At 38.3% G+C, this 26,728-nt stretch overlaps 1 protein-coding gene across 1 annotated transcript in view; it reads right to left on the bottom strand.

The window, feature by feature from the left end:
- The window catches only part of LOC130571257 (testis-expressed protein 264 homolog), a 32,135-nt gene that overhangs the window by 3,831 nt on the left and 1,576 nt on the right, over window positions 1–26,728 (bottom strand). Inside the window, exons 2-3 of the mRNA XM_057362116.1 lie at window positions 21,691–21,912; window positions 403–571 (exon numbers count right to left, since the gene is read on the bottom strand). Of these exons, the coding sequence (XP_057218099.1) occupies window positions 403–571; window positions 21,691–21,912 (391 nt within the window). The remainder of the gene's footprint in view (window positions 1–402; window positions 572–21,690; window positions 21,913–26,728) is intronic.

The following is a 26,728-nucleotide window of genomic DNA, read 5'->3' as shown; positions in this document are numbered from 1 at the left end:
TTTTATTTTGCTCAGCGGTACCCACAGGCTGGGGTCTGACCATCAGACGAACATACACACAGATTGTGTCTCATTATCACCAGAACAGGTGTAAGAGATTGTGGAGTTCAGCCAGTATGACGCGTCCCCATCAAATCTCCATAAGGTGGTGATTAATACCTATTAAACCACCTTTCTGCTGACATCAACCCATGAAACACGATCCACACTAAATGTGAACTTGTTAAACTGAATGTTTCTGACATTCTGGCCAGAATATTGTCTGAGGCTACGATTCATCGCAAAGGAAATGAATGGGAAGAGCATGACACAAGTGATCCTAGAATGAGAATTTTGCTCTCGTGATTGTGATTAAAATTGTACAGTCACTAGACAGAAAATGGAAGCTAGGGATTCTTTTACCCGTGAGGTCCGTCCTTCCATCTTCTTCCGACTCTTCTCCCAGTAACCATCTCTGTGGCTCTCTGACCTCGGGAACATAGAAATCTCCCTGCCGGGCCAGTGGACTCATGTAGTGGATCACTCCCCCTTTGTAAATCTCCAGAAATGGATGTGCGCACAATTTCCTTTCCTAAAAGACAGATGAAGAGACAAAGATTTAAGTTCAAACCTCTTTTAATTCAACCACCACATACGATATCCTTAAAAAGTTTTGAAACGCTTGCTTCAATTTTTTTTAATTACCTTGAAAATCTTTTAATCTGAAGGTCTATGTTGAAACGTTTGAAATTGTTTTGTAGACCAAAACTTAAAGGGACAGTTAACCCAAAAACGAAAATTCTGTCATCGTTTACTCACCCTAAATTTAGTTGTTCTGCTAAACACAGAAAGATTTGGAAGAATGTTTGTAACCAAATAGTTCTGGGGCACTGTTGACTTCCATGGTAGGGATAAAAAACTAACGTGTTAGTCAATAGTGCCCCAGAGCTGTTTAGTTTTTCACATTCTTCAAAATATCTTTCTTTGTGTTCAACAGAACCAAGAATTTCATATAGATTTGGGAACTTGAGGGGGCGTAAATGAGGACAGAATTTTCCTTTTTGGGTGAACTGTTTCTTTAATTGTGCCCACATAGTCATTTCATCATTTACTAGGAAGTAATTTTATAGTTAAAAATTGTAGTTAAGAGATGGATGACTCGGACCAATTAAATAAAAAAAATCAGCCAATAAGAGACCAGAATAGATGGAAATTCCTTTAATACTGTTTAAAAAGCATTCCAAGAAGTTGGCTAATAAAATGCCATGATTATGATTTTGCAATTAGACAATAGAAATGGGTGGTTACTTTGAAGATATTAAAAGATAACATAGTATTGATTTCTTTTGGATCCTTTTAGTCACAACATAATTCCCATAGTTACAATTGTGAAATTCCATAATACATAAGTATACTATTATTCTAAAATGTGAAAAAAATCAAACGGAAACATATGCATCAAAATCCTGTTCTAGAAGTGCATAAAAAAATGTTCAGGCTAAAGAAACTATACATTTATTATACAGCTCTCTGAAATACATTCTGATTTTTAAGTATCATTGGTTAATCGCAATTGTTTAATAACTGACAAACCATTTATTTTCCAGTGCTTTCCTGCAGCTTCCCAACAAACAAAGCAGTAATAAAAGACAAGCAAAAAGGAGTCTGTATAATTGACTCTTGTACCAGACAACCAATTCCCTCCACAGCAGCGCTAGTTCCACGTCTCTCATATCACTCGACTGTCTCACATAATAAAACCATTTCAACTTAAATCACTTCATGTCTATTTATTTAGCGAAAAATTCAACTAATGGCAAGCTGATGAAACCTCTGCGGGATGGACGCCGACTCGTGGCAACAAGATAATCTTCCTGCTAACGCTGCTGCCTTTCTCTGGAGTGTCTGACTTTGTGTCTGTGAGAAAGCGAGCATATACAAGGAAAAGTTGAAAAGCTACGATCCCGGTGAGATTAGAGAGTTGTATCCACCCACGTCCTCCTCCCCTCGGTATCTTTTTATTACTCTCTGCTTTAAAGATGGATGAAGCCCCCCTGACCACTATATATACCCCATACACATCCACTTAACATTTACCCCATTATTGTAAAGACACGTCGTATCAAAGCTAGCAAAGCATGCCTTATCTGAGCAGATTGTAATGAGCTCCAACAGAGAGTTTACAACCTCCTATTGAGACGAAATGTTGTGTTGTGTGATCTGTTATTAAAATCAAATGAGCACTAAATCATAATCATGCAAACGGGCATTTGTGTCATACAAAACCAGAGACTTAGTTCGGAGTGCTAGTCGTGGATTATGATGCTGTCAATAAGAATGTCACAGGTTCGATTCCCCAGAAACACACGAACTGATATAATGTACCTCAAAAGGCCCAAAACATCAAGTCCACACCGCACAATTCATGATACATTTATACATTTAGCAGATGCTTTTATCCAAAATTTGTTTAAATTCCGAACGCATCACAACCATTACAGTCCTTTTTTGTACTGTATTCTGTATTCTCTAAAAACCACTGTTCCAGTCCTGTGTGAGTTTCACCTCAGGCAGTGTATAGTTAACAACAGTAGTCAAATGTTACATCAATATTCATTAAGCTGAGGAATATTTGAAGATGATGTGATGAATATGCAAACCAGAACCCTTTTATGTAAGGGACCGAGGTGCAAAACACCAGGAAGGCTGATTGCCAGGTCGGAGAATTAATATTTGGATTAATTTGTTTGGATAAATCATCCCAGCACAAATTAACTCAGTCTCCCTCCACCGTACCCTCAAAAGATGCCATAAGAGACCCCTGATGTCTTGTCGTGTACTGTATGTGTCTGGGACACCGGTGATGTCTGTGGTTCGGCCTTAATTGAATATTTCTCTCGCCATCTGTTTTTCTCAGACATGGATTTTAACACCTGTACCTTGCTGTAATTTTATAAATACAGTTGCTGTACTGATACAGCCAGTCTGTCTTTCTGTCCCTAACATTAATAGTTTTTTTTGGTCAAAAAGGCTTCAAACGGTTCCCCTTTGGTGGAATGAACTACCAGCCTCCGCCCGAACTGCAGCATCCTTCACAACATTCAAAGACCAGCTCAAAACATACCTGCTCCGCATTTATTTGACTAACCAATAACTCTGTCTGTCTGTCTGTTAAAAAAAATCTTGTTGTTCATCGTCTCCTTTGCTTACTCCAGCTTTAATCCTCCTAGTAGCATGGCCTTGTAAACTAACGGTACTGTTTAGCGTGTTGACAAAATGTTTATATGCTCTCCTACTTGTAAGTCGCTTTGGATAAAAGCATCTGCCAAATGAATAAATGTAAATGTAAAACAACATAATAGTGAGAATTTTTTTATGGGTACACTGTCCCTTTAAGAACGGAAGAATAAAAATGCACCGATGAGCAAATTTAAACAATGTGTGCTGATTCATTGATTTGCACACTTACAATACAAAACAAGGCCTAGTGTTTAAGTATCTACGCTCATCAAAGGTCGGCTAATTTATCACTATTAAAGGGTTTTTTTAAAGTCTAGGCAATACAACTAAAAAATGCTGATGCATAATCTATAACTGTATTGTTGCGTTTTCTCCAGTGGGATTTTGTAATTGGTTTATGGCTGAACTATTGATTGTGGATAATTGCAGCACCCTGCACACATCCCCGTGTGTCCCTCTGCAATAAAAACCGAGCTGCAGGCTAAAAACTTTCATTTCCATCATCATCATTGCAATAATTGTCAAGCTTCATGCTTCTTTCTCCTTAAGCATCAGCTGTAGTTCATTGGGATGTTCCTAGGACCCCGACATGAAGCAGGATAATATACTGTACACCCGTCCGGATGTACATTATCCTCAACAAAGTATACAAAACATACATTCTGTCATCATTTACTCGCCCTCTTGACATTTCAAACCTGTATGACTTCCTTTCTTCTGGAGAACACAAAAGAAGATATTTTGAAGAATGTTGGTCCCCATTGACTACTATTGTATGAACACTTTTGCAAGTCAACGGGGACCAACGGCTTTCATTTACCAACATTCTTCAAAATATCTTCTTTTGTGTTCTCAAGAAGAACGAAAGTCATACATGTTTGAAATGATGACAGAATTGTCATTTTTGGGTGAACTATTCCTGACCTATAGACCTTAACAGTGGACGCAGATTTTTCAGCAACATGGAACTATTTTACTTTTTTTCACATGCATTTCGAAAAAGATCCTATTAACAAAACTACAATGGGAGTTTTAAAGAAAAACTTAAATCAAAGAGAAAGGTACAACACTGAATATTCATTCAGGAATTAATTAACAACTCATTCCACAAAGCATTGTGAACAACGTAATCCCGTACGTTTGTATCTTTTTAATGCGTTTCCTTATCAGTACTGTACATTCTCTTCATTAGCCTGCCATGTAGTTCATTCAGCGCTGCAGAACAAAGCAAATAATCATCTCTCCTCATTCTCTGATTGTAGCTCTCATTAGCTCCATCTCAATATGGCTCACACGCACAACCGCCTTAAGCATCTCCAGGTGAGACACTGGATGATTGTTTGCAAACAGAACCGGTGTAAAAGAATGGCACACGATAATGCACAGACAAAAAAAAGCAAAGACCCTCACCGCATACTCGAAGACGAAAGCGAAACAGATGGAGAGAAGAAAGACCTGGTGGAGTGAGCCAGAGACGAAGATGAAAAGCTGTCAGAGTTTCTCATCCAAATGCAAGAGGAAAGCTTCCATCTCTCACTGCTGTTCTTCTCAGTTTTTCCTTATAATTAACGTTTCCTCATATAGATTCATGCCTGCTCGACCCAAAGAAAGAGAGCAAAACAAAAGAAAGGAGCACACGGAAATTTAAATCACTCAACAATAGCAGAGAGCAAATCTTGGGGTTGCTGACTGTTTTGAGATCAGTTTTCAGGTCTGTTCTAGAGGTGTATTATTTATAAGACACAATTGTATTTAATATCTCAAGTATTTCTCTTAGACAACAATGAGAAATCTCCTTTCCTTCCAAGCTGCCACCATTTTCATTCCTACTTCCATATCCTCCTGAGGTACGCAAGGGAAACCTCTGAACAATAACGTTTTTGGGAGACTACATTCAAGTAAACGATACTATGAAATCAAATAAATAGCGAAACCATACATGGTGTCTTCAAAGAAAAAGACAGTTTCATAGCGATGGAATCATCCTCACAATCATGACGGAGAATCTCACAAGGGGATAAAGCTAAAACGTGGTGAGACTCAACGTTATAGAATAATGGGAGTGACAAATAGAAAAGAGCCCTGTGGTGACTGGTAGGGAAGCCCATCAAATATTTGGCTTGGTGATTGAGTAGCTTTAACATTGTTTGGGACGTCCCTCTATTGCAATCCAAACAGGGTCAAGTCTAAGATCTTGTTTTTCTTCTACAAAGAAAATAGTCACCAGGGTTAAAAACACACGGTGTTTATGGAAAAACCTACATCTGAAAGCAGATTTTAAGAGTAGACAAGTGCATATCAGATAAATCACATTACAGTATTCCAATAAAACAAAAAGAAGAAGACAATACAAAGCTATGAGACTATAGCCTTGGTTATTGGCGTGTCTTCTGGAAATGAATCACACACCTCATGCAGGATTGCAAAGATGCTACAGAGTTACAAAGGACAGGGTTATATAAAACTACCGACCATGAGTATCAATTTTAAGTTTATCGCAAGTTTTCGTATTCGTTCATTGCAGTGGACCATCACTTCTGTGCTCCTGTTTCCATAGTAACAGCAACTTCCCTGGTTTATGAAAATCCTCTTCAGGATTGTGGGTAGTGAAGTTTATAACCAGGAGTAATAGACATTTTCTTTTTAATAAAGTTAAAGTCATAAGAATTTTACAAAAACATGAACCATCACTAAACCTTAAAACTCATGACAGATTTCCTTGGTATGGTGGAATACCAGTATCGCGTCGGGTCTTCCCAGCGTGTGAGCTAAAGGGGTCAGCGTTAATGTAATAAAGGCAGAGAGGCACGGAGACGAAATCAGATATCACATTATGCAAATAAGTGAGGAAATTATAAGGACATGCTAGCTTCCAGGGTCAGCGGGAAATAAACGTCGAAATAAATGCCACATGTTTGCGTTGACGAAATATGTTGAAACGTTTTTAAAAAAAAATGTTCTGCTTTCTCATTCGAAGATGAATAAGTGCTGCCAAAAATGACTCGAGCTATTAACGGTGCAAATAAATCTCTCACACGCACAGAAAGTATCAAAGGAAACGGAAGGTCAATCTGGTCACCATCAACACAGAGAATACCACAGAGAGAAAAACATTATGGATGTATTTATATAAAGTAGCACACACACTCTCTTTCTCAGACTGAGCATGTTTTTTTTATATAAAAGCAGATAAGGGCTTTCTTCCTTTATAAGTTACTTCCCTGAGGATAAACATCTGAAGAAACCAACGGAGGAAACCCCTTTCCACATATAGCCCACACTTTTTAATTCTTTCAGATAAATAAACAAAAGTGTACAGAATAAATTTAGGTCCATGAAACAAGACCTTGCGGCCTAATGTAGGAATGTTCTGTCCAAACCAAGTTAAAGGGGTCATATGGCGAGAATACGTGTTTTTCTGTGTCTTGATAAGCGTGTTGTAAGTTGCCCATGCGTGTATTAGACACATAAAATTGCAAAAATTAAAGTGTCGGAACAAAATATGCATTCTATGCCTTTCTGGACCTGCCTGAAATGCCTTGTGTAACCACACCCCCACAAATCTACGTCAGTTCATGGTATGATTTGACTAAGACCGCCCGTCAGTACAATTGCTTTGGAACCTGATGTTCCAAATATGGTAAGAGGCGTTACATTTCCATCACACGCTTGCAGTATTCGACCAATCTCTACGCACTGGTTAACTGGCCAATCATAGCACACCTCGCTTTTCAGAGCCATGAGCTTTGTAAAAAACCTGCGCGTTTCAGAGAGGCGGGGCAAAGAGGAGATACAAACATGCACGGTATGTGGAAAATACAGCGTTTTTGAACCTTAAATCATGTATACACATCGCATTACATCTAAAACAAACGATAATATTCGTTTCAGCCGTGTCATATGACCCCTTTAAAAACATATTTTCAGACCAATTAAAAAACAATTTTCTCCAGAAAATGTAAAACATTACACTTTTTGCAATACAAAAAAGTAGCTCTCCATAAAGCATTACGCCAATGTGTTTAACCACGATTACAAAAAACACTAAAAAACTAGAGATGCACTGATATATCGGCCAATAATCGTATTGGTCGATAAGAGCTATTTTTCACACTATCGGCCGATAGTTTAAAAACAGCCGATAATCGGGACCGATATATCCTGTCAATCAAAAGAGGACAGGAAAATGCAATGAATTTGTGCTCTGTATATAGAAAACGTTAAGAAACAGCGCCAGTTTCGATATTAGTCATTTTATTAATTAATAACATTCAGAAAGTTACGAAATATTCATTTAATCATTCAAATCGGCATTGGCAGATATCACTCTGAATAATCAGTTATTGGTGGAGAAATGTAGTATTGGTGCATCTCTAATAAAAACTGTCCAATTTCACCAAATCTCCCATTTATATTAAACACACATCAACCACAACTGTCCTCAATTTCTCAAGACCCATCATATCCCAATATCCCAGAATAGGCCGCTGTCGTCCACTGGACTGGAATTCTTCTGTTTCGACACCCGCTCTTGACGTCCTACTTTAATGACAGTAATCCACAGGATTACAGGGTGGACAACTGCCAAACGTCAGGGAAAAATACAAGGGACAGTCAACAATTGTGTCTTTACAGCAGTGGACGGCCCTTACCATAATGTACCATTTAATCTCTAAAAATACATTGACAGGCTTACAGACTTTCTTTTCTTGACACTTGTAGAAACAGTTTCCAAGTAAGATTCTTTGCAGCAAAAAATGTTAGAATTTGAAAAAGCACTTTAAACTGTACATGCTGTTATTTAACGGATTACATTTTCAAAAGGTGCCGGGGGAAGAACAAACTACGTGCATCTACACGACCGAATGATAATATAACACACTACGATATCATATATAACGTCTGTAGGCGAGTTTCTGTAACAGAATTTTTGTGTGAAGTCGCAAGAAGTCTACCTCGTTATGAAAACTCACACACAAACGCACCGACTTTCACAACAACTTTCTCAGATTAGTGTGGACTATTCGCGCCAGCTCAATACATGAAATTAGTCCTCCCTTGTAAATCACTGACCCGAATAGGACGTCCCAATGTTTGGTGTTTTGTCACAGCCATTTCTTTAAGATAAATGGTTCTGGTCCCCTCTAAGCTCCCCTGAGCCTCCGAGACCCAAACCTCACAGTCCGCTGCTCCTCAATTTCATTACAGGTCTGGCCGAAAATCCCTCGACAGGAGACGAGAAGGAAAGCTTAAATTTGCATGTTATCTTGAAGGAGGGCTTGAAAGGTCCTGCGGGGTCTTCTCCGTCATCTCTTGACTTGCAACTACCCCTGAAGTGAAAAATGGCCAGTACAAGCAAAAAAACGATTAAGAAAAGTCTAGTTAAATCTGGATGACTCAGACCATCAATAAAGTTCAACAGCGGACATTTCTTATTTGCTGAAAATGGCCACGGCCTGTCAGAAAGATCCCCGTGATAAATGCAGCCCTGGAGAAAAGCCGGACAGAATTCAAGATTAGGTAAAATACAGGTGTTCATATTTCACACAAGACAAGATAAAAGTACATTTTAGTGGGCAGACGGGAAGAAGAGATTGCTTCACACTATACTACTCCGTACATGATTATTACTGGTCCAAGATCTCCCCAAAGTGAGCATCAAACGCTTTACAGCTGAACGCTGTTATCTGCGGGGGAAGCTTCACCAAATAGCGAATACTGTAGACAGCCCATAATTTCTAAACTTTCTGATTTCAGTTCTACGGAGAGCTCCAACGATTGTAAATTCATCTTTTCATCGCTTTCAAAACCTCCGAGATAAAAGTTATAAATCAAAAAGTGAGAAAAAAAAACACAAAGGAAAAAATCTGAAAGATTTACATAGAGATTAGATCCTTTGATATTCCACGGGGATGGAGGGGAAGAGGGATGGAAAAGAGGGAAGTATCCAAAGACACGTATCTGCTGAGAAAATCCATCATTAGAGGTTTTCTCAGAAAGAGAGGGAAGAAAATCAGTGTATATCATTAGGAAGTGATTCCACACTTCGATACGGGCTACTGAACAGAGAAGCCCTTCGATTTACCCCACCAATTACATCTCAGCTAATCTTACATTATAGACAACTAGATACTTTGACTTGGATCTAAAACGATGCATGTAAGCTAGATGTAAATAACAGCGACCTTACCAAGACAAAACAAAGTTGAGAATCTTACATAAACACATTCTGATATTTTTTTACAGGAAAAAGAAAAGAATTCAAAACCTATGATCTATTTATGTTTTAGTGTCCGAAATAATGTTCGTTTACTACATGTAAACAATTTAAGATTTTTCTCACCATTCACCTTAATATGCATTCCTGTATTGCTTTGGTAGTAAAAAAAAACGACTTAACATGACAATAGAGTTACATTGAAACGTCTGACCTTACGAAAATTTACCATTGTCTCACTATAGTAACCACAGTTAAACCATGCTATTTATAGTCAAACTGTAGTCATACAAATGGCAATCAATCCACCAAAACCTAAAACTATTTAAACACTTCTGTTTATTGAAAGCAAATATTGGTCTAAATATTATTAGAAAAACTTATGTGAAATGAGAAAAGTTACCTCAACAATAGACTGAAATAAGTCTGAGGCACTAAAATTATAAACCGAACATAAATAAAAACTAAAATACTTATTTATAACTTAAACTTACAAAGAAATATAAAAAATAAACAAATAGCAATGACAAGCTCAACATTAATCTAATATTAACAAGAAAACAAAAAGTATGAAAATAAATTCTGAGGTCATTTAAAATATTAATAAAACTAAAATGAAAACAAAAGTATAATACCTAAAACTGTTGCTCAGGCATGATATGTGTGTCACAATATACTGGTAAGACAAAAAGCGTAATATTAATAACCAATAACCAATAACCATGATTATTAATTTTGTGTTAATACAACAAACATTATAAGCAAAAATGTTAACAAACACTACATTTATATTTTGAGTGTGATCCATTGGCCAAAAAAAGAGAAAACGCAAAATAAGCAAAATGAAAGATGAATTTGTCTGACGGATTTTTTTATTTTTATTTTAACAGATATCACAATATATAATTGATTTTTGACCACGATAACTGTGTAGTTAAAATCAGACATTTTGGGACAGCCCTGGGCCTTGACTGAAAAGGGACGGTTGCAGTGCCCCCTGTGGACATGCTAAACATGCATGCAAAATCTGACACGTTGCGGAATGCAGCAATGCATGAAATCCAGCTTGCGTGGCTAGGCGCTTACTCTGATCCTGTAGTGAAAATGTGCAAAAACGATAACGCACACAAACAATGCGACAAGCCGAGAACCGATAATTCATTTTCACCTCATGGGTCAGAGTGCTGTTTCATTTACACCTCACTGAATTCCACAATCCCACATACACACACACACACAGTCCACCCCACCTCAGCTTGACCTCACAACACACCGCCTCGACACATATCGCTCTGCTTGCCTCATCTGTTCTCACATATGCCCAAACAACATCCATACACCACAGTTTAATTCATCTAATCTAAAGCTCTGATTCGCTCTGTGTTTGTGCCACTTAGAATCTATTTCCACAATCACTTAGAGTGTTGAAAGAATCCTCAATGATTTGGGGTTGATCTTGTGTCCATCAAAAGCTGATTATTGAGATTACAGGTCTTCAGCCGGTTGCAAGAAACCCCTTAGGGTAAGAAAACCCCAGAATTAAGGGTTTTCTTAACTTAAAGACCGGGTAAAGAGAATTCTGAGAATTGTTTCTAAACACATTGTAGATGTTAGAAATGTATTGCTGAAACACATTACAAAGACTCAGAAGTATGTAGTACTGAATTGTAGCATTAAACCGTTAAACAGTTTTTCACCAATTCTCTGTTCAGGATATTTTTGGGCGGGGCTAAAACGGGGGATCGATGACGCAATGGAGCGCCCGAGCATGCATGGCCCCTCCCTAATCACTAGAGCGCCTAGCATCAGGCGTCTGCTCAATCACAAGCTCATGGTTGCAAGCTCTCACGCTTTTCAGGATCACTGCGCGTGATTGCGACGTGCTTCAGTGATTGATGAATATCAATATTCATTCAATATCAATTGAATTCAAATCCTCCCATAAAAATCTTCACATAAGCCTACTGGGGACTCAGGTTGAGCAACGGGAGTGGGCGTGGCTTCAGCACCAACAGCGGACACGCCCCTAGTGTTTGAGAGCAGAGAGTCCTGATTATTTTTCAGAGATTTTGATAACTTTTTTTATTTACTTGGATGTTTAATAACACACTTTTCTGTTGTGCGACAAACTCAGAACACATATTTTAATGTCACTTTACCCGGACTTTAAGGGCTTTCTTGCAACTGGACCCTTATGCCTCGGCTTGCTTTTACAGCTTGACTGACACACACACACACACACACACACACACACACCTCTCAGGGCATGAGGATAAAAATCAGACCCCGGCTGGGCTTTATAAAAGATTTTAAAATGTATTCATCCACCCTGTAATTTCTACACCACAACCACACCATAAAGTAGAATCTTCTAAAAAGAAAAAAGTAAAATAATCTATTTCCGACAGCATAACCACGCAAATATCATCTTGCCCTTCCCTTTACTAATTTTGAATTCATCTTATCTTAATTCTCAGCCACTTTCGCACAGAGGGCTGATCAATCATATTCAAATGTGACATTTACCTCTCGCAAATGTTCCCGGACCCCCTCGGGCTCAGGGACAAAAGTCATGTTTGAACTGCTGGAACGGAACGGGACGGCCAGCGGGACATAATGGCGTCCCTCTCGTGGCCTGACCAGACATTCACCACCAGCAAACATATTACATGGCTCTTGCAAGCACACACACACATCGCAGTTCTCTTCCTAACTTTGCCAGGGACATTTTTACGTAAGTTTCCCAACTTCTCATTTTTAATTACATCTGACATCTGTGAATGTCACAGGTGAAAAGATTTGGAGAGAAGTATTATTTTATTGGATGCTTTCATTTAATCGCTACAGGATCTACGATCAAAATGTCAAAATATTATCTAGATGCAATATAAGAAGACAATATATGATGGTCGTATTATTTCTGTCAGTCTACTAGAGATGAACCACAATCACAATATCTTTAATATCACAAGTTCCTGAAGAAGCGCAAAGGATGTGCGTTTGATGCCCAGGGAACACACACCTACAGTTAAAAATGTACCTTGAATTAACTGTAAGTCACTTGGGGAAAAATGTATGCCAAATGCATAAATATAAACGTAAAACATACTGTAAATTATTATGAAGTATTCTTGTCCAAAGCAAAGATCAATCAAATCACTTTTACATACAGGGATAGTTCAGCCAAAAATGAAAATTCTTTCATCATTTAATCATCCTCATGTCATTTCAAACCTGTATGACTTTCTTTCGTCTGCAGAACACAAGAAGATATTTTGAAGAATGTAGGTATCCAAACAACATTGGCCCCCACTGACTTCAATTGTATGGACACAAAACCACATTTCTCAAAATATCTTCTTTTGTGTTCCACAGAAGAGTCGTATACAGATTTTTAGTGACATGAGTGTAAATAAATGATGACAGAATTTGTATTTTTGGGTAAACTTTCCCTTTAAGTGTATTGCTTGAAAAAGTGCCTCCACTATAATTTCAGAAAAGAAGTTTTTCTTCAATTTATTAATACTTTTAAGGAAAAACATTTGCTACTACAAATGAGTCTTTTAGTTTTCAAAAGAGGACCCTAAAAGTAATAAAATTATGTTATTCAATTCTGACCCGCTTTTATAATATTATGAACTAAACGTTACAAACACGGTTCTTTGGACATTTACTGTAGTAATGCCATGGTATTGTTTGCAAAAATAAAAACAACACTATAATAATACTACTACATAATATAGTATTGTTTCAGTACCACGGCATGGCCAGCCAAAGCCGATCTGACCGCTTTAAATCCCGAACGCTCTGGGGTAATAAGTGCTAATGATTCAGGAATTTAAGGTGACAAAGAAAGTAAACTAATGCATAATTCATGGCACAGGGGAACAGCAGAGCCACGGGGGTGACAACTGGAAAATAAAACCAAGAAAAACAATTCAAAACAATTCAAAGCACACAGTAGAAATAAGCTCGAGTGTCTGCAGCAAACCATAAAAATCCCTTCATTTCTATTAGAAGCATGTGTTTTCGTCTTCTACGCTACATCAGACAGACTGCGAGTGGGTCACAAACAGCTCGGGCCGTCGGTCAGGAAGGCCATATGGTTGAGTGGGCAGCAGACTGCCTAAAGAGGGAAACACAGAAACCCTGGCAGTGGTAAAGGCCAGTAATGTCAATACACACGGCACACGGACGTACCGGCGGTCCAGTCAACCTTTCAGGTCCACCATGTGTCCTTCTGTGCCCTTTACCGGCAATGATCCTAAACCCAAGCCTGCAGCGGGACCATACATGCCCTCAAGCACAACAGCTGTGCTGCCAGTCTCTGTGGATGCGGAGGCATTTATAGCATCATGTGAATCACTTAAAATCTATTTTTAAAAAGTTGCATTGCATTATCATGTACTGTAAATGATTGAGACTGTTATTCAGAAATTATTTACATTAATATGATGCTGAAATTTTACTGACTTGCTTTAAAAAAAAGAAGAAAAGATCCAATCTGATCTGAGGAGAAAATGCAAAAGTTCAACCCCTAAACCTTACCATTACCGGAGCGAAAGCAGATTGTACTAAAATGTATGAATAAGATCGTATTCATTTATACAAACTGAACAAGTTCATTCCAAATTGCCAGATTGTGTTGGAAAGATCCTTTAGATTATTAGATAAAGTTCTAGAATAGCATAGTCTTTGGTTCACTGCAACTTGAAAAAATGAAAACTCTTTCATCATTTACTCATTCTCATGTCATTTCAAACCTGCATGACTTTCTTTCTACTGTAGAACACAAAAGAAGATATTATGAAGAACGTTGGTAACCAAACAACATTGGACCCCATTGACTTCCATTGTATGAACAAAAGAACACAAAGACATTTCTTAAAATATCTTCTTGTGTGTTACACAGAAATAAACAATCATAATAACACAAGAGGGTGAATAAATGATGACAGATTTGTCATTTTTGGGTAAACTATCCCTATAATAGCTTTAAGAACGTTAACATGCTGACTGCAATCTAGACTTGAAGAAGATCACTGTAAATTGCTTTGGATAAGCATCTGCCAAATCCATAAAAGTAAATGTAAATAAATGCAAATTGTTCTCTCTCTTGCTCCAAGCAGTGGCCTGAACCATAAAACCATAATAAAAAAGACGCTAAAGTCTGCAAATAATAGTTCTTTTAAATGAAGTTCAGCTAGTCTAGACAGTAGCTTGTGTGAATTGCCTCACGCACTCGATTAATATGACGCCCCTTCACCTGAAATACCAAACAGCTCATAAAGAAACCATGCAACCGAGACACAGACACCCTCTTGTCGATTTGACACAGCATTGAAACACCCAATCAGATCTTAATTAAACTTCCTTGTGATGTTTGCATTGTGTAGATACGCTTTCTAGATGCATTTCTCCTGCAGCGGGACAATAAAAAAACAGGAGCTTTTCATGAGCAAACAGCAGGAAGGTTTGGTTCATGTTGTCCTTCTTCTCCGATAATCTTGAGCGGGGGCTTTTGAGCTAAAATGTCACTGTGGCATTTGGCAGAGCATTTCTCCTGGTCTGAGAAGTTCACGGCCACTTTGCTCGTTTGATTGTGGTCTCATCTTAACGCGGTGCGATCGAGAGATGAGATAGAGAAGAAGCTGCATGCGCCGTATCAGAATTCCGAACGGTGTATTTGACATTCTGATTTACAGACTGTCTGATATCGCGCCATATATTCCAGAAAACAAAAGGAGACGGTTGAAAGGATGCGATCGAGAAGTTTGAGTAGTTTGAATGAATACAGGTTTTTATAACAAACATATCAAACAGGAACGAGACACTCTGACAGCAAAGTTATCAACACATAACTGTTTTATGATCTGGCTAATTTTGGCTAATTCGTGTGAATTCGTACGATCTCATTCGTACATTTTAGTACAATTTGCTTTCGCACCAGTGACGTTAGGGTTGGGGCGGAGTTAGGGGTGGGACTTCAGTATTGCCTTTTTCTAGTTAGCGTACGTTTTTGTACAATTCACAACATACAAATTCATACCCATAGAATAAGCAACCTCCTAAAATAGTTACGAATTCCCATGAAATCACAGCGCGTTGTGTATTCTTGAGTAAATCTTCAAAAGAAAAGAAAGTAAAATCATATTTTGATCCCAAAATCTTCAGGAGTATTTATTACTGTATAGAGTAGGCCAACACTCTTAACTTATATACGCTTATGAAGTTCCAGATCCCTGGAATTATAAGACTATTTTGAGAGAAGAAAACACTTCTGGGTTCTGTTTTTCGGGTTCTTTTTTAATTATTTAACATAAATTACGTTTTAAAAATTGTTTATTAAACATTTTAAATCAGTTGGAAATGATCTGTTGGTTAACACTTTTGTAGTGTTAAAAAACTGAAACGGGTGCATCTGGACCAGAGTTGTTAACGTCTTGCAAAATGCTTTATATTATTATTACATATGTCAAGCAATTATTCAATCCACACATTTCAGTATGTTGTACCATTCGTACGCTTTCTGGACCACTGACAGCTTTAAATCTTCATGAAATCTTCAGATGATCATAAACTAGCTGCACAAGCAGTTCGGGTGTCGTTTTTTCTCATGTTGCCTAGAAAATTCCCTCCAAGCTATTGGGATGGCACCTGTGCTCAGCAATTTCCAAATAGTGTCACAGATTCTTCAATTATACTGACAGCATGGCTCTGACTGACAACCGTCATTCATCCCAAGTAAAATACGAACTTTCTCCCAAGCAGTCTGAAAAAGGTTCTCTAGCAAAATGTCACCGTATTTTAGACTACTCGCTCATAGATGCCAGGTCCTTGCTAATGAAATGCCATCCCACAGCATGACGCTACCACCACCACGTTTTCCTCCTAAGTATTTGAGGAGTTAGATTTGTACCTATAAACATGTCACATTAACTTAAAGCCACAATATGGAATATTTGGACTGCTAGATGGCACACTTACGAAACAACAACAAAAGGCGAAGCTAAATAACGTTATGTAGGAGAGTGGAATTATGGGACATGTCGTTTTCGCCATTGAAGGGACGCGTATATTCTAAACTTGTTGTGGACCTTTTGTCCTTTTACAGAGATTATATTTTGGTCTAACCAATCACGGAAGGATGTCTTAACTAAGTACTGACGTATTTTAGTTGACTCTGTTAGCTTAAATACTACTGCAATTTGGATGTAAGGCAGGTCGGCCTGTGGAACTCTTTGAGAGTGCTGAAGCTGACTTCTGCTGGCAAAACTACAAACTATTTTTCTTCAGTAAATTTTATTCTATTAATTATATTCCTATAGTCTTCTTTCATCATAACTGGTCTACGGGTCTTTTACTGTAAATCCCCTACACCATCCAGAGGCGTAAGGAGATCGCCCATCATGTTCACGGACGAGGTAATGAATTTATTTTATTTTATGTCATCGTGATCGTAATGAATTAGCTTGCAAGAAAAGTGGAATGTAATACTACGTTAGCCCGCGACTGATATCGGACTTTGTCAATTGATTTGGTAGCGTAATGCTACACAGTTTCGTGTTTAAAACAGTCATACAGTAGTACTTTCTCTCAACAGGTATTGTTATGGCTTTTTTGGAAACTAGTAACTTGGTATTATATCGCTTTATCCCTCCCTGAACTCTTTGTAAGTCGCTTTGGATAAAAGTGTCAGCTAAATGACTAAACGTAAAATTTCAGTTTAAAAGCAATTGTGTCATCATTATGGTAATTGTTTTATTTTTGTAAACTGCAACACAGGAAATAAACACCAATGTTTAGTTTTTAACCTAAACATCATCACAGCATACGATAACACATGTAAGATTCTGAACTGTCTGGCACCTCAAGTGCATCTTTAGGTCACTAATGAAACGTACATTTGTAACTCTGACCATAAACTCATTTATACAAAAGGTCTGATTTCCTTGTTTCCATTAAAGCGCAGAAGATCATTTCAAATCATGCAGTGATAAGACGGATCATTAGGTTTCGCACATGCATGCTGTCATTAAAGGGAGACATACCAAATAGGCTACTAAGAAATCAAACTGCACCAAACAGGATCGAAGTTAAAGGAACCACCAAGAAGTGATGAGCACAACGTTATCTTTGCACAGATAAACTGCGGCTTCCGGATCAATACTGACCAGCGGGGAGCAAGAAAACAGGCCCAAAACATCAGCTGTGTATCCAGGTAAAAGAAAACGGACGACTAACACTGACCAAATTATTCCTGACCGAGATAAGAACCACTGAGGTTGTGCGTGTCTGTGCGCTTTCTATGCTGTCCGGAGGTCTGACAGGTGTGATGTTTCCCAGAGGGCGGCATATGAGAAAAGGTCAGTTATATGTTGCCTGAAGTCAACTGACATTATGAGCTCCAACTGACATAAAAACAACTAATCTGAGGCTGGTTACACCTGTGGGATGAGTTTGCATAACAATTAGAAAGTAGATTTTTACATTTTCTAGAGAAAAATGTGCTAGTTGTTACTACGTGGTAGGGCTGCGAATGATGCCATATAGCCGGGGTAAAAATGAATAGACCATTTCAAAATTATTTTCTTTTTTTGCTACTATTTATAGGTATTTGTTTTTTTGTTTCATTCTGTGAACTACTAACAATATTTCTCCCATATGTCAAATAACATATTTCTATTTGCAGAAAAATATTTGTCCATTTATTTAGGAAAAGTAAAAAAAAACATATTTTATAGATATGATAACCTTGATTTTTATCACAGTTTCCACGTGTCTTGTCATGCTGTCAGTCTTTCACATGGCTGTGCTCCTGATGTTTGATTTTTTTTTCATACTGATCAGAAACTGGACTGGAACGGCCATGACCATGCATGGACAGCCACACCGTACCGTCACATTAAAAACACAAAGAAACGGGTCTGGTTGCCATAGGGATTCCCTTGCACTGTCCTCGTCAGAATTAGTATCTTCTCTGTACAAACTGCCCACAGAACCAGAGGGGCTCGAACAGAACACTGGGGACCAGGCTTTCGTCTCACATCACCAACTGCCTTGGAATTACTCATTCTAGCTGTACGCAGAGTTCAATCATCTGCAGCCCACACAAGTTACAGAAGGACGGCCGGCGCCATGGATTATTCATGATGTAGAATATTTAGCCTTTCATTGTGAAGTACAAAGGCGACTGTTTAAAATGAAATTCTGCTCTTAAAAGTTATATTTAAGAGTGACATTGAAAACGCAGCCTATGAAGAATCCAAACAGCGGAACGAGTGTAGGTGCTAAAATAAGTGCTCGGCAGACTCCTGGGTGGTGATTAGGGCCGGTATCTACAGGTCTCTGGTGATTAGATGCAAATGCTGTGGATGCTCGTATAGGAACTGTTATGTAATGTAAACAATGGATTTATGGATCTCAATTACAGAAAGTGAGGTTGGAGACTTTGTTGTGGCTGTTTGTTGAGGTTTGATTAAAAATACAGTACTCCTGACTAGGGTTGGGAATCGAAAATCAATTCCAATTTGGAATCGGAATCGAAAGGCTAGGAATCGGATACTTGAGATTAAAATTTGAATTCCTCTCATCAATTCCTGTGTGCATATTTTCAGAAAAGTGCATGCGTTGCATGATCTGCTGATATCTCAATAAAAGCCCTTATGAAAATTATCGATATTTTTTACTATAGTAAGCATAGTTTTGCTATAGAATTTGCATTAAAGCACAGGAATCACAAATTAACCATAGTTGCATTATAGTAACTGCAGTTTAACTATGATGTAGTTCAACTATGATAATACAAATTGTAATAAATCAGAAAAGGTGTGTTTCTATGTGTAAATATACACAAAACGGTGCTCATAAATATATATATATATATTTTGCAAACAAGTCAATAAGCAGGCTAAATGACCATACAGGTTGATATCTAAATGTTTTACTTCAACTGTGGAATCGAAACTGGGAATCGATAAGAATCGAAATCGATAAGCAGAATCAGAATTGGAATCGGAATCGATAAAATTGAAACGATTCCCAACCCTACTCCTGACATGATGCTGTGACTTTTATGCATCTTTAGCTGTCGCTGACATGCAAAAAGCTAACATGATCTAGACATAGAGATGTATTTGGATACCCATAAAAGCCAAACGCATAGCAATATAAAAAAATCCAAAAGTTCTGTTTTTCATTCTGAGACACCTGGGAGCTCACGTATAAAACTAATTTCATCTTTGAAATCTACAGATATCGTGTCAATGTTTCTAGAGGAAAAAAGAACCAAACTTGAGGTTTGGTTGTTAGTTAGACCTTGTTGACTGTCACCCCTATGTGAAAAAAAATGAAAGATGGGATACTTGTCTATAAATAGTCCCTGTTGACATGAAAAAACAAACGACAACATACACAAATAATGACGTTATCAGCAGACGCAATTCAATCTAAGCTTTCTTAAGCCTGCAGGTTGAGTAAATAAAGATTTCAATGAAGAGCAGAAGGTAAACGAGCATGAAAAATGAAGACGGAAGGGTTTAAGGAGGCGATGAGTTTTCTAGCTTCTAATCTTGAGCCTGGAGAGGAGGATGCTGGATCTAGGAAAAATCCTATAAATTTACATTAAATTTAGTTTCTTTCTTCTGTAGAAACACAAAAGAAGATATTTTAAAGAACGTTGGTAACCAAACAACATCGGTCCACATTGACTTTCACTGTATGGACACAAAATCACTCAAAATATCTTCTTTTGTGATCCACAGAAGAAAGAGTATATACTGTACAAGTTTTGATAGACATGAAGGTAAAAAAGAAGACCCTTTTTTGGGGGGGCGAATCATTTCCCATGTTGATTTCTTTGCCCTCCTGTTCTGCTCTCTTTCTCTCTCTTTTTCTTAATTGCTATGATTAAGTCTTCTGCTTAATAATTACTGTCTGTATCCCACCAGAAAGAGGCCAGAAACACTGACAGACCAGGCATTGATTTTTCAACAGGCTTCACGCTACAGTGCACCTCTCACGCTGAAGAAAACAGAGGTATGGTGTCAGAATTTATTACACCATTGGGACGACTTGCGCGATTCATCTACGAAACACTGTGATGAACCAACTGTAGCTATGTTTCCGTCCACACATACTTTTATGCTAATGACATAAAAAATGATGGAAGAAAACACTCTTAGAAACACACTTAAGATATAAGTTCCTATACATTCACGTGATTACATTAAGAACCAATAATTCGCTCAAAAAGCATCTTACATCTTTCTCTTGTCATTCTAAAGCCTGTTGACTGTTGATTTTTGTTTCACAAGCAAATGTGCTTCAATCAAATCGTTTTGTCTTGCCAAATTTAATATGGTTTTACTATAGTAAAAGTGTAGGAACCATGTTTTACTACAAACACCATGGTTGCACAATGGTTTACTGTGACCAGATGCTACCATTGTAAATTTGTGTTTTTTGTAGCACAATTTCACTTAAAAACATAATTATGGTAACTATAAGTAAACCATAGTTCATTTTTGTAAGGGTAGGTGCTCTAAATATATATACAGCCTCAGAAAAAATGAAGACCATTCCAAATGTTTATTTAATCAGCATTTCTAGATGTGTTGTGGCCATTCCAGTCGTGTGTCTGTTGAATTTAAACAAAATCACACCTCAGGAGTGACAAAGTCATCCAACAGCAATGTGAAAGACTGATAGCATGACAAGTCGCATGAAAACTGTGATAAAAATCAAGGTTATCACATAAAAAAAATGTTTTGGGAACTTTTGTACAAATATTACTGTTGTGTTGCTTAATAGAGAATATGAACTTGTTTTCTTTGCATTATTTGAGCTGAGGGCTGAAAATATAACCGAACATCTTTTGACCTGTTTCTCCAGTTTTCATTTTCTGCAAATAAATGCAAATAGAAACAATATATTTATTTGAAATTTGGGAGAAATATTGCTAGTAGTTCACAGAATGAAACAAAAATTATCATTTTACCTAAATGCATACCTATAAATAGTACTTTCAGAAAAACTGAAAATAATTTCGAAATGGTCTCTTTATTTTTTCCACAGCTGTATATTCATAAAAAATACAGCCATGTGGATTCCAACGTTCATTTCCATATTTTCTTTGTCCCAGAAGATGCACATTTAATTTGAAATAGGGATTGAAACACGGTTTGTATATGGATGTGACATCAGCTTTAACATTTGCCTGTAGCTACAGAACAGGTTTTTGCTTCAAACCTTACCCTGATGTAGGAGTTGAGTTGCGGATAGACCCTCTGCACTCCCAGGAAAATAGAGAGTGGCGTTCGGTGAGGGAAGGAAGCTGTGACAACATGCGTGACCTCTGGGAAAGAGAAAACCCAGAAGCCGTGCTTCTCATATAGTTCCTTCTGTTCCTCATTGGGTCTCTCATCACCTTCACTTAAAACACTGCCCACCGCGTAGCGACACTTCTGTCGGGGAACCTACGACACACAGAACATACATAATGCACAGATTGCACAGTTGCCTATTAAAGCAACACTTTGTAGTTTTTGCCACCATAAAATAATGTCTCTAAAATTATTTCAGTGGTAGAACAACTCTTAACTGGACGAATTCTCCTCACACTGATATCTGAACAGCCTCATAGCGACTACAACCACACTCTGTAAGTTCTGTGCTCGGGTCGGTACACACACAGCCCCGCCCATCCTCTGACGAGGACGTCCAAACGACATCTCTGCATTTGCCGGTTTCATCAGTTTAGTCAACAAATTCACGTGTATTGCACTGCCCACGGGGAAGCTATACAGTGACATTATTTACGACACTGGTAACAGACAATTGAGCTAATCAACCACACGGGGGAGCCGTGAGCAAAAGTTCAATAGTGTGGCTTTAAAACAAGCATAAATCTATCCATTAAATTTCTTCCAAAAAACTTTGAATTCTCCACTGATATTCATTTCCAAAAAGTCCGTGCACAACAAAAACCTCCCCCCCGACTCCAATAAAACCCATCAGCTGCCTGCGGTAATCACCAAATATTGCCGCGCACCTCTCGTGGCGCTTATCATAGACAACAAATGAGCAGGAGCTCGATGTTCAAAGACAACAGGGAGCGTCGACAATTTAGTGAGCCACACAGAAAAGACGAACTTAATGAGAATAAACAAAGCAGCACATGAAATAAGTACAAAACAGGATGAGACGGTGTGCGGCGAACAGGTGGCGTTGTGCTTTGATAAGCCTGTTTATTTGCCACCCGTCTGGCAGCTTTAAGAGGGGCGGACGGATGTCCAACTGTCACTTTAATGTGCGCCTCTTATGTTTACATGCCGATGGAATACCTGCTTGCAAATGAGGGCACCTGGGAAATATGAGACGGATTGTAAGACACCATCTTGGCACGGGGTTCAGGTCCCAGCGAGAGAGGGGTTAGACTGAACTGTGACAGATGAAGGCCTGTTTGGGAAAGAGGCTGCAAAAGTTTCAACAACATCCATCCTTTAAATTGGAGGAAAGTGTTCATTCATCTCAGTGTTCTGGGTCACTCTCTGCTTCCCGCTGAGCACGCCCGGGATAGATTTCACCGCAGGTCGTGAGAAATCTCAGTGAGGAAAGAATACGAAGAGAGGTTAAACTGTAGATCTTGCATACGTCACATACGTTCAGGGTGGGGTATTGTGCCACATTTTTTACTTTAGTATCTCACAACATAGTGAAACGAGTTACTTTAAAAATGTTCATACAGCTGGTGCCCGGGCCTGCGGGATGTCTTGTGTCCTGGTGTGTTCCCAGCAGGCATTATTCGTGGGAATGTGTTTTAACAGAATGCCCTGTCAACTAAGCTCAGACGCTTTGACAGCCTGTGACTAAATCTTCCCTGATACAAACAATTTTTTTATGTTTTCTGAAGAAAGTGAGAAGTGTTTGCCTTGTTCAAAAACCTTTCCACTGACCACATTCTGTCAACTGTAGCACTTCAACTATAGTAACAAAAGAGTTATTGGTATTTACACAAGTGAATATGTGAAGACAAACGTGTTAAAATGACTGACTGTCACCAAAAAAGATCTTCAAATGAGTCTGGAGGAGATAATTCAACACTGAACAAACAGAGAGACAGATGCATGTGTAACTGTCATCGTATGAGCTCCATATTAGCATTGTCGTTTATACTTTATACCATTTCAGGCATATTTGTGAAATGTCACTGGGGTTGCGATGTTGCGGCGGTCCTCCGGGAAATCCACTCCAGAACACCTTCCACGTCAGACTCATTTATTCATCAGTTCAGACGCGAGCCGTCACAGACGCTGTCTGCATCTTCACAGCGTACCGCCTTTTCATGTTTCCTCCATCTTCAGACAGCTGGGACGCTGTGGAAATACTAATAACTGTGACGGTAACAGAGCCGATTGAAATTCTGTTCCAAAACGTTTTTTAAACACAGATTAAACACACAAATCGCAACTAAGTGAAGTAAGTTAAAACCAGGGCTGTCAATTCGATTAATTGCGATTAATCGATTTTAAAATACATGTTTGTGTTTATATAATATATATGTGTGTGCTGAGTATATTTATATGTTAAAATATATTTAAGAAATATGTGTGATATAAATTTTGATATTTACATAATATTAACTATATTTAAATATAAAAGTATGTATATTTATGTAAATATTTCTTCCTGTATAAATACATGTAGGTGTGTGCATTTGTATATACATAGAAATATATACATCAAACACACATATTATATAAAAACAAACATTTATTTTGGAATCGATTAATAACGAATAATCGATTTGACAGCCCTGGTTTAAACTTAATTCACTTAGTTGCGCATTGTAAAAATCTTTGTTTCAGGCATGATTAATCGATTCCAGCGATTCATCACGCTTAATCTATTTCACAGCCCTGGTTTAAACTCACTTCACTTAGTTGCGAATTGTAAAAATCAGTTTTTCATGCACAATTAATCGATTCCAATGATTTATCACGATTAATCGATTTCACGGGCCTAAACCAATGATACAAACATATAAGCTTTGAGATCACTTGACTTATAACAAAAATTCTTATAAGTGCTACTAAGAGTAAAATTCACTTTGTGATGGTCCAGAATACCACTTTTCTTGTCTTCGCGGCCAATTCCAGGCTTCACTACATTTGCCACGGAGTCCGCTGTGCTTTTTATTCGCCCTTTTGATGCTCACAAAAGACCGACAAGCTAAATAAAGAAAAGAGTCAACCCAAATTCTGTCACTTCGGTCACTGGAATGTCTTTCATTGGCTGTCACAGCATCCAGCATATGCAGAAGTCTCCCCTGTTCTTCTTATCCATAGCAACCATCCTAAGACCCATGGGCTTCCACTTCCACCTCATTGTTTGGCCTGATGAGGGGAAGTTCCCAAAAGCTTACAGAGAACGAAGACTACAGCGGCAGTCAGTGAAGAAACGAGGGACCAGTCTGGCAGTGGCAATCCCTGTGGTAAAATATTTCATGCCGAGATCATTATTTGTCAATCCTGTTCATGCTTTTTCTTCTACCTTCTATGAGGAGCCTTTGGGAGCTCCTGACCCGGGGCGTAGCGCCCCAGGCTGCTCTCAATGAGCCCTGATCATTATGCCAATTAGATGAACTGGATCAGGACTTGGCCATGGCTATATGCAAAGAAGCTTTGGACTGTTGCTAATTGGGAACTTGCGGGGAGGAAATATTCTGTCGGTGACAATGATCCTTTGACAGCAAGGACGGGCTGTCGCTCAAAGCTGTTCTCTCTGGTGGGAAGTACACGTTTACACTATGGAAGCGTTCCTCATCTTAAAGGTTGCGAAGAAATTAAGGGTCTATATGGTAGGTTTATTTTAACTGATAGAAACCGAATATCAACCAAAAAAATCATGGAAAAAAGTGTATATAAAGGTTATAAATTGATTTGCATTTCAATCAGTGAAATAAGTATTTGATCCCCTACCAACCAGCAAGAATTCTGGCTCCACAGATTGGTTATGTGCCTATATGGACCGCAGATTAGTCCTGTCACTTTAAGAAAGTACTCATAAGTCAGCTTGTTATGTATATAAAAGATGCCTGCCAACAGAATCTGTATCTTCCATTTCAACCTCTCCACCACAATGGTCCAGACCAAATAGGTTTCAAAGAATGTAGACCTGCACAAACCTTGAATAGGCTTGGTGAGAAGGAGACAACAGTTGGTGCGATTATTTGGAAATAGAAGAAATACTAAATAACTATCAATTGCCCTTGGTCTGGAGCTCCCTGCAAGATTTCCCCAATGGAGTAAAGATGATCATGAGAAAGGTTAAAGATCAGCCCAGAACTCCACGGAAGAAGCCTGTTAATGATTTCAAGACAGTTGGGACCACAGTTAGCAAGCAAAACATTGGTAACACGCTATGCCACAATAGATTGAAATCCTATTTTCTTTTTTGGGTGAAGTATCCCTTAAATGAGGATGGTGGGTCTCTGACCTTTCCGTCACCGAAATCATGGTCATTTTTGGATCCCTTTCATTTGCTCTCTGTCTCCACTCCATTAAGGTTTTGCTGGACCTTCGACTGACGTGTAAAGCGTTCAATCACAGTTTGCTTTATTTTACAGGCCATTTAGGGGCGGAGTTGCAAAAAGCCAGCCTATTAGATTAATGCTTACTAGTTTGAGTAAAGTAACACATTCAAATCCTAGATTAAACACTTTGCAAGAATTAAACTATTTAAATTATTTCGACCCAAAGGGCAACTGGATCCACCAAAGGTCAGATAAAAAAATAACCGAAATTGTGACATGAGTTCATTTATATTCGCTGAAAGTGCCGAAAGGCCAGACAAAGTAACTACGTGGTACATTTTACCTTTTCTACAGTACAAGTTTTGCCCAGGTGTGGAATCTTCTACATCTGTGCCCTATGGTACCATACATGGCTGAGCAAACTAGCAATCAGAAAAGTCACCTCACCAGTGACCCAAAAATAAAAACACCACACTCATACTAAAAATGAACTAATCTGACTGGTCAGCATTGCAACAATATTTTTGATTTCAGTATTATTTTTGTGGTGTTATACTTGGCTTATAATGCTTCATCTTGGCAACTGATTTACTTTGAACCATTTTATGTGCATTTTATGAGACTCTTTAGAGAAAACGCGTTTTGCCACAAACATAAATGTGAACATAATCAGTCAAAAAGATTTTTATCATTTAACAGCCATGATTACTCATCTGGCTTTCAGAACAACACTGTGAGCTGCATTCTGCAATAAAGAA

This window comes from Triplophysa rosa, linkage group LG20, assembly GCF_024868665.1.
Source record: "Triplophysa rosa linkage group LG20, Trosa_1v2, whole genome shotgun sequence".
Classification (NCBI taxonomy): domain Eukaryota; kingdom Metazoa; phylum Chordata; class Actinopteri; order Cypriniformes; family Nemacheilidae; genus Triplophysa; species Triplophysa rosa.
The sequence above is the reverse complement of the archived record's forward strand: the minus strand, read 5'-3'. Positions and strand labels throughout refer to the sequence as shown.